Below are 13155 nucleotides of genomic sequence, written 5' to 3'. Positions count from 1 at the left end.
AATACCTGCAGATAGATAGATAAATATATAGATAGATAAAAATCCTGGAGCCGTGACTAATTGAGTAACGAGGTGGGAAGAGTGGAAAAGGGAAGAAATTAGAAGAAAGATGGTGGGAACGAAGGAAATAAGGATGGAAGGAAGGAAATGAGCTCATAGCCTCAAGGAGAGTCTCTCTAAAACTGGTATTGAAACCCTATTTTGAAACCGTGCTTTTAATTAAAATTATAACCTTAACTTGAAACCATGATTTGAAACCCCAAGCTACAAACCCTGACCAAGAAAGACGAAACCCTCACTTGAAACCATTACATAGGCTACAAACCCTTTATCTTGTTTGGAACATTATCCCTTGCTTAATACTCATAAAAGATAAAGATTGTGTTGAATTTGTAATGTCGTCGTATGTCGTCATAATGTGTCATTGCAATGCTGAAGGAGGACCGTTGGAGCAATAAAATGTCATTGTAAATGTATGTACATCGACATAATTTATGTGAGGCCATATTGCAAATTTCCCTGAATACTTACTGGGTGCTATGAGCCTTTATTTAAAAAAAAAAAATCAAACTGAATACATGGAGTAAGGAAATAACAGACACATCTGATGATCCGGGCTTTAATTGAAAAGAGAAACTTGGCTGATCTTTTTCAACAACAGTTTTGAGCTCTAGCTTACGAAACATGGCCACAACTACTTCATATGGTCTAAGATAAGAAACATTTATATACACAGACTTTATAAACACAGCTTTTACCTGCTATATGTGCAGAAATATTGAGTTTTGTGGATATTCAAACCATTACTTGCTTGAGATTATTGTCAATTGCAAGTCTGCGAGCATTATATAGGATGCACATGGGTACTTAAAGTCGTTGAAACATTTATTCCATATCCTTGACCTTAAAATCCATGTACTCGTAGGCACTTCGCTTGTAGGGCAATTCAGTACACTAGTAGAACAACTGTCTTAATAGCAAAGTTGTGTCCACTGCTTCTGCACAGGTAGAGCATGTTACTGGGTATTTCGGTCCTACTACTAGCATCCAGTACTAGTGTGAGACACATAACTAAATTGGAACTAGTAGTGTAAATAGTGAAGCAGAATAATTTACTAGCACTTACAAGTGGAAAAGACATGACGAGTAGGACACAGTCCTCCTACTAGTGCACTGAATACTAGTACATTCAGATGGATATCAAGGATATGGAATAAGCACTCAAGTGGGTTTCCAGAAACAAAAGCACTCGCAAAGTCACAAAATACTTTGATTTGACCTCTAGACTTGGCTTATGCGTCAACTACAACAGACAATGATTGTAACTAAGCAAAAAATAAAAAAGGTTACATAGTTTTGGAGGAAACATGGGAAAAAGAGGCAGTTTAAAAAGAATCATCATGCACCTTTGTAACATTCACAATTATTCAACAAGTGCGAACAGTATTTATATATAAAAAAAAAAAAGAGCCATCAAAAAAAAAAAAATCGTTGCCAAGTAAAATCTCAGACTTTACGAGCAGAATGTGCTGTGCGTCCATGTAGGTTTTCAACAGACAACAAAATCCATGGAGCTTTGGCAATAGGATTGTTCTTTCAAACTACCAACACGCAACAATGAAAAGCTTCAGATGGTCTCGTGAGTAACAAAGAGGCGATCCAGTCCGGTACACTTGGCCAAAGGGGAGTGGTTTCAACGTGAGCGCGAACCGCGGCATAAATAGAAGAGCACGTAGCAGAAAGTTATCGATCGATGCGGAACATCCTCCGCTTCCCATCTCGATGTCCGTCTCTGTGCATATGATCATGAAAAAAATAACAATAAAACATCCATGGGTGGTTGCCAAATGAAACTTGCGTGAGTTTGTTTGGTACACGTGGAGACATTGCCGCTCACAATGAAAGTTTTTTTTTAACATTTTGATATACTGTACTGTGGTACTTTGCCGCACAACTCGATTTACTTCACTCCTTAAGTCAAGGCACCAACTGTATTTGATTTCTAGCTCGAGACATTTGAGAAACTATACACAAGTTTTCTTAAGTGCAAAGAGAGAAGGCTATAAGATAACGCTGGGAACAAAGAAAGTCACTACGCGTCAACGTGGAAGCGCATACAACCCCCCCAGGAGTCATTCTTTGGCTGCTCGGCACCCCTGCCCGACTACGCAAACACCTGCCTGCTCCCCAGGGCCGGCGGCTGCTGGGACGCCTGCTGCTGCGCCGGCTGCGCCTGTGGCTGCAGCTGCACCTGCTCGGGAATGTGCGTATGGCGGGCGGAGGGCAGCGGGTGGTGGCCGTTCCCCAGCGGGGTGGGGCTGGTGGTGACGTCGGACCAGTCCGAGTTGGAGTGCGGCGAAGACGACGACCAAGGGTCCGGGGATTCGGGCGAGGGCGTGAGATAGGGGTGCTCGTTGGGAGGGTGCGGCGGGTGGCCGGGGGTGGCGCCCTCGGAGCCGGCGGGGGTGAAGCTGTGCTGGGAGGGCGGGGTGGGGTACTTATCCACCGGGCTCTGCATGGGCGGATAGGAAGGTAGCGGCCCCCCGTGGGTGACGGTGTGGGGGTGCTGCATGGGGCGGGGGAGCCCCAAGCTCATCTGCTCGGGCATCTGGTACATCAAGCCCTGGCTGCAGTGCAGGTGGCCGGGGCCCGGTTGGGGGTTCTGGGTCTGGGCCTGAGTCACCTGCACGTGGCCCTGCTGGGGCTGCTTCAGCATGCCTTGGCCACCGCCGGGGGGCATCATTTGGAAGGTGACGATGGGGGGCAGCTGCTCCCGACTCATGGTGACGTTCATGGGGGTCATCATGGGGCCCCCCTGGCCGTGGTGCTGGGCCATACCGCGGTGGGTTCCCCCCATGGGGTGGGGCACCAGGCCAAACATGTGGTTGCCGTAGCCGTGCTTGGTCATGCCTACCCACGCCTGCTGCTGCTGCTGTTGGCCTAGCATGTGGCTAACGGGGGGCAGCATGGGTCTGGTTCCGGGGCTGCTCATGAGGGGCGGAGACTTGGCAGTAGAGGAGGCGGCGGCGGCGGAGGCGTCTCCTGTGTATGAGTGCGGCGACTCCAGGGAATCGACGGGCGACATGGTGACGGAGCTTTCGGGAAGTCCTCCAGCTGCCTTCACGCCGTTCACGCCACCTCCGCCGCCGGCACCCGCAGCCGGGCCCTCTCCTCCTGCGGGCTTCTTTCTTCGCTTGGCTTTCATGTCTTTGGGCTCCTTCGCTCCCCCGCCGACACCTCCCATCTTGGCGCTGCCCCTCCGGCTCTTTTTCCCCTGCGGGCCGGGACGCATGCCGATGAAGGCGGCTCCGTTGGCGCCGCACATCACCGAGGAGTTTCCACCCATGTGATTAGGCCCATTATGGGGGCTGTGAACCAAATTGTACTGGTCCAGCAGGCGCACTATGTCGTGGTGCATTCTTTCTTGAGCCGTGTCTCTGGGGAGGCGGTCCAGGTGGTCGGTGATGTCGCGATTTGAGTAGTGGTCAAGGAGCACTTGAGCCGCTTCGAAGCTGCCTTCTCTGGCCGCCAGGAACAGCGGGGTCTCCTCCTGCGTGAAAGATTTCAAGGCATCAGGTTGAGTTGCCCTTTTTTTTTTTTTTGTCATCCAGTGGTGACTGGACGAAGCTCGAAACTCTTCATTGAAATGAGTTGAAATACTATCAATCGGTTCTAGTGGCCCCTAAAACAGCAATTTTGCTGTTAGTTAATGGAATGAGAAGTACTAAACTGGTGCTATAAAGTAATTACTGTATACACTACCCCTACAGTACACAGTGGGGCCTAGTGAGTAACATGAGAAGAACACAGGAAGTCTGCCATTTTGGTTTGAAGCAGCCATTTTAGGCTTGGTAAGTATATATAGTTATTTCTATAATTGAAAATGTTCAAAAAATCATTTATCTTGTAATTCAGCCCCCACAGTCAGTTTCATTTGTTGAATTGAAAACTGGTAGGTGCTAAATGTCTATCATGAAAGTAGACCCACAAAAAACACACACACACAGAAAGCCATTTTAGTTCAATTTGGCAATTTCGGGAATTTCTGGCTCTCCTTCTTCCTCACCTTTGTGATGTTAATCAACGGCAGGAATTCATTCACGATATTTCAATTCATTTAATTGGGGAAAAGTGATTTGCATCAAACTGAGTTACAAGCTTGGTCACAGAACGAATTTAACCATAAGTCAAGTTACCACTGACTGTATATAGTCTCACTTGTACAAATACAACACAAAACCGTCATTTGAGCTGACCTTATTGTCCTGCATGTCGCGGTTGGCTCCGTTCTTCAAGAGCACAAGCGTGGCCTCCACGTTGTTGACCGCTGCCGACCAGTGAAGAGCGGACTTGCCTGGAATGATAAGAAAGGACACACACAAAAACCCAGAAGTTGAAAAATAAATGCTGATAGTAATTATAATAAGTGTTCTACTGCATATTTGCGATTCGCTTCTTACAGACATTTTTTTTTGTTTAAACCAATCAGCCAAATGCATTCAAAAACTTGTCTATTTTCTGTTTATATGCTCAGGCCACAGCCCTGCCTTGTATAGAAGTAGTGCTTTGGCGCCATGACGTGGGATCTTGAAACCAAGAAAATATGTTGAAATGAGTCAAGGTCCATCTCTGTTACAGCAGCGTAAAGCATAGGTGTCAAACTCCCGTTCTCCAACACAGCTGATTTATGATCAGCTCATCAGCAAGCTCTGCATAATCCGGTTAACAATCCTGCTGATTGGAATCAGCTTGTGTTGGAAGAGGGAAACCTCCAAAACCTGCAGGACTGCGGCCCTCCAGGACCGGAGTTTGACACCTATGGCCTAAAGCCCAGTCTAGTAGAATAGTGCTTTGCTGCCATCTTGTGGCACCTACAGGCAATTATAAACCTACAGGTATAAAAAGAACTAAAAGCAGAAGTCAACAATAAAACCAAAAAACATTACAGTCAACTTGAAGAAAAGACACATTTTGATACGTATTATCCAAACATTCCAATGCTTGCGAAGCATATCAAGGCTTCACTTTTGCATGACTGACCGTGATCATCAACAGCATTGATGTCTGCATGGCAGTGGATTAGTTCTTCGACCAGGCCCTCCACGGCCAACCTGGCTGCCAGGACGAGTGGCGTCGTGCCATCATTCATTCGGGCGTCCAGATCTGTTGCGCGATTGCGAATGAGAATCTACGAAGATGCACGGAGAGAAATGTGATTGGCTGAGAGTCATGTGACATCCCGGTGAAAAGGTCTACTGGGGGTAAATGTAGAAGTGATGTTGACGCCTCACCTGGAAGACTCCCTGCGCGTCCGCTGCCACCGCAGCGTGCAAAGGTGTTCTACCCATGTTGTCGTGGGCGTTGGGGTCGGCGCCGGCGTCCAGCAGTCTCTTGGCGGCATCCGCCCTGGCGTAGCGGGCGGCGAGGTGGAGCGCCGTCTCTCCCGTGCGGTCCGTCTGGGCCATGAGCGAAGCACCCTGTGCGATCAGGTCGGATATGACGCTCGGACCCGGTTCATCGCCTCCGCTCTCCTCTTCCTCCTCGCCGGTGAACGAGCAGTCGGTGCCTCCGCCGTTGCGGAGTGAAGCCAACATGAGCGGGGTGAAACCATCTGAAAGAGGAGAGGTGTCAGGCGTTAACTCATTCAAACCCAAAAACGTATAAATACGTTTTTTTAATACTATGTTTTCACGCCCAAAAACGTGTTTATACGTTTTAATTTAATGTGGTTTTTATGTTAGAGCATACAGAAAGCTTCTGACACGAAGAGGTGGTAATTACAAAAAACGGCCAGCAGGTGGCAGGAGAGTACAGCCAGTGCCATGTTGCAAAAAAGCTCTTTTTGACTGTTTCCACCAGGAATGTAAATATTGATGAAACTAATGCTAATTGCTGCAAAACAGAAACCGACACTTTTTTTCCCCCTAATGAAATTCTTACCAGGTCCCTTGACGTTGACATCCAGGCAGTCCGTATCCACGTCAGCTTGCGGCGGGGTAAGGATGACGTCAGCGGCCTTGCGATGTTGCAAGGTCCACTCCCTGCGGTCAACTCCTCCGTCCGAAGACATGAGCAAGGGCTTGTCTTCATTCTACCAAAAGGCCACGAGAACTTTGAACATGCGCACATAGCAACAACAACGTGCGCTAAAAGTGTTTTCTTTTATACTCACCCTTGGAATCTTAGCTGGAACCTCATCTTCCATCCACCTCTGGCCCTGACCGCCATCCATCATGGCTCCATCTTGGCTCTTGAAATTTCTGGTGTGAGCATAGAAGTGTTTTACTTTTATTTACGTGCCATCGATCAGGTTAAGCAGAAAGAAATACTAAACTGATGGCTGACACAAGATGGTGGTTTTTAAAAGTTGTCATCCTGCCACTTGGGCATTAAAAGGTAGTAATGAAAATCCAGCATGAAAATTAAAACGTCCACTCACTTCAAGTCAAAGTCATCTTGACCAACAGGTTCTCTCCTCTTGTCATTCTTATTGGCCAAAAAGCCGTCGGGCAGCCACAGCACGCCATGTTTATTTTTTCTCTTGGCCGCCAGCATCCCCAACACCAGAATGAGCAGAATGATGACAAAAGCAACACCGATCACGTACATGGGAAACGTGGGCATCTTGTTAACCGTCAGATCACCTGTGGGTTAAAAGGGCGCCGTGTGAATACGGAATCGTGTCTCTTGTTTTCCGAGACGAGATAGTAGACCGACTTACTGTTGACAGATACGAGAGGATAAGGCAGGTCGGCCTTGATGTGCGCCGCTGCGATGAAGGAAGCAGCTTCGTTGGTGTTTGAGAAACAGTCTTCGGATTTCTGGGAACATTCGCGGTTGTCAATTTGCAGGTGGACCACAGAACTGGAAAAAAACAAAATAATATGGTTTATTCACAATTAATGCTCATGGTTTTCTACATATAAAGACCCTGGTTTTAAAACTTATGACATTATGCTCCTGAGACTATCAAAGAGCCACAAATGTCTAGTGCACATTTGTCGGACGAGCGGATTCTCAAACAAGGAAATAGGGTTGAATGTTTTTTTTTTTTATCCAATAGACTTTTTTTCCCTTCAATAATGTGGTTACGATAAAAAAAAAAATTAAGGTTCTCTTCCCATGTATTTTCCAACAAACACAAGCAGTAAATTAATCTGTATTCAACTGTATTCAATACAACTTTACAAAATCCTACCTAACAAATACGGCATAAACAGAAATCAATAAAGCGGTAATTCAAAACTTAGATTACAATACTAATGCAATCAAATCTCTCACTTTATCACTTTTCATGAAGCAATGATATGTAAATGTGTGGACTGCATTTTTTAAGCACTGAATTTATCCAGACAACATATAATAAATAATTGGAGTCAGGAAAAACCTTGCTAAATGTGAGCCATGCAAGAGTTTGCTCTATCCTTACCCTATAACTTCTCTCTCCATCTCACGCTTGCTTTTGCCTCTTTGCAAGAGCCGCCCGTGGCCATCCTCCGGCCCGTAGTACGGGTACACCATGGGCTCGTTGTTCTCATCCAGCTTGACCTTCAGGTTGGTGTGCAGCAGGGCTCCCAGAGAGCGCAAGAAACCACGCAAGTCCTCGATCAGCTCCTTCGGCTGAAGCCGGACCACGATGACCAGGGTGCCCTCGATCACTTTGGCCGGAGTTTCGCTGGCGCAGTCCAGGCCGTCCCAGCCGCAGGCTTCCGTGTTGCAGCTCTGGTCGCACACAAGGTTACCGTAGTGGTCGGGACAGTACTTGTCGTACCTGGAAAATTCATAGTTGGGTGTTCATTTTTTTTTTTAGGTCTTGTTTGGTTTTACTATGCTGGTTTGTGGTCAGTTTGCCTTCTTTTGCTGATAAAGTTTGTAATTAACACCACATCTGGCCATTAGTATAAAATAGTCATTAATTTAAATGTTATTTTTGTTATTCCACACATAACTCACAACACTTTTTTCAATTAAATAAATGAAAATGCCCTAAATCGGTTCAAGCCACACATTGTGCGCCTTCTGGTGCAAGCGCCTTGGCCACCAGGGGGCGATACACTAAAGGCAGGGACAATAAAAGAGCCCAAACTACATTTGGTGTACATTTTGATGTAAACCAGAGGTGGGCATTGAGGGCCGGAGTCCTGCAGGTTTTGCATGTTGTCCTTCTCCAACACTGTTGTCTAATGTTAATAATCAGCTCATCAGCAACTCTGCATAAACCTGATAACGATCCTGTTGATTGGAATCAGCTTGTGTTGGAAGTGAGAAACCTCCAAAACCTGCAGGACTCTGGTCCTCATGGACCGAGATTGCCCACCTCTGATGTAATCTCTATATTCTTTATACGGAAGAGGAATAAAGCCAGTGAAGAGAGAAGAAAATGGTTGGCAGGATTCTGACTTTAATCTTAGAATTCTGACTTTAGAATTAGTGTGCTACTATTATTCTCAATTTAAAGTGAGAATTACGTCAGAATTCTCACTTTAAAGTGACAATTGTGGCAATTCTCATTTTAAAGTCAGAATTATGTGATTAAAGTGAGAATTATTTAAAGTCAGAATTCTGAGATTAAAGTGAGAACTCTGAGATATAAAGTCAGAATCCTGCCAAAATTTATTTTGTCTCTTTTCACTGGCCCTAATCCTTTTCCGTATTCTTTTAAATAAATAGAATGTGTGACCTACTTGCAGCTGTTGGGCGCATGTTCCTGGCACTCAAAGCTATCGAAGAGGCAGCCGGGGTTGTCGCACTCCTTGTCGCAACGTCCGTTTTTAAAGTAATCCCAGCAAGGAACGTTGGCGGTGCAGTTCACCCAAGGCTGCTTCCAGTTGAGCGAGCAGTCGCCTCCGTCCCACTGACACTCGTGGTTGTTACACTGCGTGTCGCACACTTTGTCCCCCGACTGATGCTCACATTGGAGATACGGGCAGGAGGGTCTGTGCGGGACGGAGACTTTGTTCTCGCAGTAGCGGCCGGAGAAGTGCGTGGGGCAGCGGCAGCTGTACAGGTACGGGTTGGAAGGGTCGCTAATGCAGGTTCCGCCGTTTTGGCAGGGCGTCGGGCACGTTTGCTTGCTCTCGCAGTGCGGCCCGCTAAAGCCTGGTTGGCACTGGCAGTAGAGTTGGCCCACTGGAGACTCCACGCAGTTGCCGCCATTTTGGCAGTGGAGCTTGGCGCAGCTGTAGCCTTCCAGATCACCGCAGTTGAATCCGGTGAAGCCCTAAAAACAAAATTGAATTTATACATGTTTATGAAGTGGCAATAGAGCCTTAAAATGGCATGTGTACGAAAGTAAATTTCTATTAGTATTTGCAAAATGTCTGAAGAAATCTACTGCTTATCTACCATACCTCTGCCATGGTTTGGCCCACTGACGCAAGCGTGAGGATTAAAGAAGGGAAAGAGGTTAGTTAAGAGAAAAACAAGCATTAAGTATTAAAAGTGCAATATGAGGAATGAAGTGCTGGGAAAATAAGAGTAGTAACTTGATTTAAAGAGTTTACTGAAGAAAAATTAGCATTGCATTGACTTAAAAAATAAAATTTAACACATCCAAGAGTGTTTCGATTGCATTGTACATAACCACTTGTATTTATTACGCAAGTGCATTTTAACTCAGTATAAATACGATCTATTTTAATTATTACCATGGTTCCCAAAACATATGGGGGAGGGGGGGGGTTATGCTAGAGCATAAGGAAGGCTTTGACGCAGCCTCTGAACTGAAGAGAAAGCTTAAAGCATTATAGTTATTACAAAAACGGCCAGCAGGTGACAGCAGAGTATAAGAGATCAACGAGGGCCATGTTGCCAAAAGCAACAATAATTTCCCCCACTGTTTTAAACAGATTTGTGAATTTATGAATGATGATGATGATGAATAATTGCTGCAGAATGGTAACAGATACAAGTATACTTTTTTTCCTGATGAAAGAAGAGACTCTAATCTTTCTTTTGGTAGGTTCCATGTTTTTATAGCAATAGAACATAATATTTTGTGGGCCTTGCAAATCAATCAAAATCCAGTAAAACAGCCAGGAGCGAAGGGGGTCGCCAAATGCTGTTGGTCATTATGATGGTACTTGGAGAGCCAAATATTTTTAGAGGTGGCGCTTGGTTTGAGAACCACTGACTCACAACTTCTCAGTATTCAAGTTGGGGCTTGGTCCAGGTTAATTTTTTGCCATATTGGATCAAGAAGCAAAAATAGTCCATAGCTCATTTCCTGGTTCTCACGGACACATACAGTAAAAAGGAAACACTACAACTTGATGGTATTGATGAACAACTGACATGGGAAACTTACAGGAGGACAGGAGCAGGTATAGCCATGGACTGAGCTGGTGTTCATGGAGCAGACGCCACTGTTATGGCACGGCTTGGACAGACACAAATCCACCATGGACTCACAATGGCGACCTTTGGAAAGACAAGGAGACACGTCAGAGTGAAAACTAATGCAGCAAAAACACAACAGTGAACCCATTCCTACTCACGAATCATGAAATCGCAAAGATATGTGCCGAAAAAACTCGAGTTATATGTAGATGTGCAAAAATCCAATCATCTGTTTGCGTTATTGTCACATCACTAAAAAGCGCAGCGGAGACAAGAAACGGGAGCATACCCGTGTATCCAAGGCGGCAGCGACACTGATAGTCATTGACAAGCTGCACGCAGTCCAGGCTGCCGGCGGCGTGGCAAGGTCCGGACAGGCATTCGTTCAGATCGCCCTCACAGTGTTCGCCGACAAAACCTGGCGGGCAGGAGCATGTGTAGCGTCCTATTCCGTCTACACACTGACCACCGTTAAGGCAGCGGGGCTTCCATGAGCCAGGCTTGGGCGCGCAGTCGTCGATGTTCACTTCGCATTGATGGCCTACAGAAGAGATGACAAGTAGGTCATGTGATATTAAACAAGGTGTGTGTTGGCAGGGGGTCTCTTTTGAGAGGAAGGATGTCATTTTTGTCGTTGGGCTCACCTTGTGTTCCGGGTGGGCAGGAGCAGGTGAAGTGGTTGATGAGGTTAATGCACGTTCCTCCGTGAAGACAGGGCCTCGAGTGGCATTCGTCAACATCATACTCACAGTTCACTCCCTGGTAGCCTGGTTTACACTACACAAACAAAATATGTTAAAAAGATGTACTTGATTTGTGTTGAGGTCATTTCATCTGCCACTAGATGGCATCGTTGCATTTGTAAGACGTTGGCGACAGCTCAGTGTATTTTTCTTTTCATATTAAGAGCTATCTAATCTTTAACTTGAAATAACTTGTGAAATTCAGCAATTTTTTTTTGTAAAATACAGATAAAATTGTAAAATACAACTTGACCCTAGGCTCCAGGAATATAAGCATTCTTATTAAATTTATTACTGCTAAATTTTTGACGTGGACGTGTGATGCGTTACGACTCGAATTCCCCTAGTACATGCTTTTTCCAAGTTAGGGGCAGTCATTAATCGCACGTTTAAAAAATGTGTGGTGTTAAAGGAACTTAAATTAACTCAAAATTAACACACTAATTTTGACACCCTTAGCCCCATCACATTTAAGTTTCTATGTGTTACCATATCAATCAAATTTGCCAAGGGCCTTCAGAATGACAAGCGCTGGATGATGTAACTCAAACTATATTAGCAATAGGACCTTTTTTTTTTTCACCAAACATTTCAAATTCATCCTGTTCAGCCGTAGCACTGGCCTTTGACGACGTCAGCATTTTTCTAATACTCTGATTGGTTGGTTGGAGCAAAACCGGCTATAACTAACTGACCAGCTAAACATGTATGTAGCCACACAGTCTGCACACATTACATTTTCTAAAAAAAATCTTTTTGGCATGTTATTAGACTGAATTGGTCCAAATGTTATTACCGTTGTACAATACTGGTGATTTCTAAAATTGCAACATGATAGTCATGGTATTAAGAAGTGGACTAAGTCAGAAGGCCCAGGTACCAAGCTAAATTAAGTGCAAACAAATACAAAAAAAAAAAATCTACTTACGACACATTCATATGTGCCCTGATAGTCCTTGCATGTAGCTCCATTGCGGCAAGGATTCGACTGGCATTCGTCGACCATATCTTCACAGTAGCTGCCCGTGTATCCTGGCTGGCACTGACACTGGTGGGAATGACCCATGTTCACGCATCGGCCTGCATTTTTACAAACATTCTCCACTTCCAGACCTACAGAATTCACAAACAACCCCCCAAAAATCAACGATTTTAGTTGCATATAAGATTTAAACCTCATACACGACTTGGTAAAACCTTTTGCGAGTACTGTACAGTATACGATCACAGCAATTTCCCCTCACCATTCCGAGCGGCAAAGTCCTGGCAAGACATATTGGGGACGTCACAGTAGAGTCCAGTCCATCCCATTTTACAGTGACAGGTCCAGGAGGTCGCTGTCTGAGAGCAGGAGCCGCCGTTGTGACAGCGCACTTGGCTGCACAGGTTGACAAAGTTCTGTAAACACAAGCACGGACAAACGTTTGGGTCACTGGAGAGGGTCAAAGTCAAAGCGTTAACTAACTAATTAATCGCAAAAAAAATACCACGTTAATCATGTATTAACGCAGATTAATCACACTATTTTGACTAGAAATTATTCTTAAGATTGACAGGGCATGGTTACGTGTAGCATAGGTTATGTTTGAGGAATAAACATAACTACATGGATTAAAGTAAAGCGTTAAATAAATCTTTGCATATGACATTCAGAATATTTGTTCATGTCAAACTATTGGGGTCATTTTTTTCATTTTAATTCATGCAAGTAATTAACTGATTAGAAAATGAGGAGGATGAATAATTAAATAAAGAATTAACAGGTGCTCTTGAAATTTGGCGGGCAATTTTTTTTTGGGATAAAAATCCTTAAGCGATTAATCGTGATCAATCCAAATTCTGAGATGTGATTAATCTGATTTAAAAATGTATTCATTTGACAGCTCTAGATAACACGTAAAATAAGAGAGTACAGTGCATTTTAGGGTGTTTCAAAAAGCAGCAAAACAGAAAAAAGGGCACATTTTTCTTAAAATAAAACTGAGCCAAAAGGTCAATTCATGAGGACAAATTTAATTAATAAAGGTTTTATAATGGCGACAGTTTGAGTTGGAATAAATTACCTCACTAACAA

At 44.7% G+C, this 13155-nt stretch overlaps 1 protein-coding gene across 2 annotated transcripts in view; it reads right to left on the bottom strand.

Moving 5' to 3' along the window:
* Positions 1–605: 605 nt before the first annotated feature.
* notch2 (notch receptor 2) overlaps positions 606–13155 on the bottom strand; it is a 48611-nt gene continuing 36061 nt past the window's right edge. For both annotated transcript variants that reach the window (XM_077584008.1, XM_077584009.1), the window contains 15 exons: positions 12326–12479; positions 12010–12194; positions 10983–11115; positions 10628–10879; positions 10307–10419; positions 8685–9220; positions 7430–7771; positions 6722–6864; positions 6440–6644; positions 6173–6260; positions 5941–6091; positions 5292–5611; positions 5041–5188; positions 4257–4354; positions 606–3550 (listed from right to left, as the gene is read on the bottom strand). In XM_077584008.1, coding sequence (XP_077440134.1) covers positions 2165–3550; positions 4257–4354; positions 5041–5188; positions 5292–5611; positions 5941–6091; positions 6173–6260; positions 6440–6644; positions 6722–6864; positions 7430–7771; positions 8685–9220; positions 10307–10419; positions 10628–10879; positions 10983–11115; positions 12010–12194; positions 12326–12479 — 4254 coding nt within the window. In that variant the 3' untranslated portion in view covers positions 606–2164. The remainder of the gene's footprint in view (positions 3551–4256; positions 4355–5040; positions 5189–5291; positions 5612–5940; positions 6092–6172; positions 6261–6439; positions 6645–6721; positions 6865–7429; positions 7772–8684; positions 9221–10306; positions 10420–10627; positions 10880–10982; positions 11116–12009; positions 12195–12325; positions 12480–13155) is intronic.

The sequence above is a fragment of the Vanacampus margaritifer genome, chromosome 13, assembly GCF_051991255.1.
Source record: "Vanacampus margaritifer isolate UIUO_Vmar chromosome 13, RoL_Vmar_1.0, whole genome shotgun sequence".
Classification (NCBI taxonomy): Eukaryota; Metazoa; Chordata; class Actinopteri; order Syngnathiformes; family Syngnathidae; genus Vanacampus; species Vanacampus margaritifer.
This window is presented reverse-complemented; position numbering and strand designations above follow the sequence as displayed.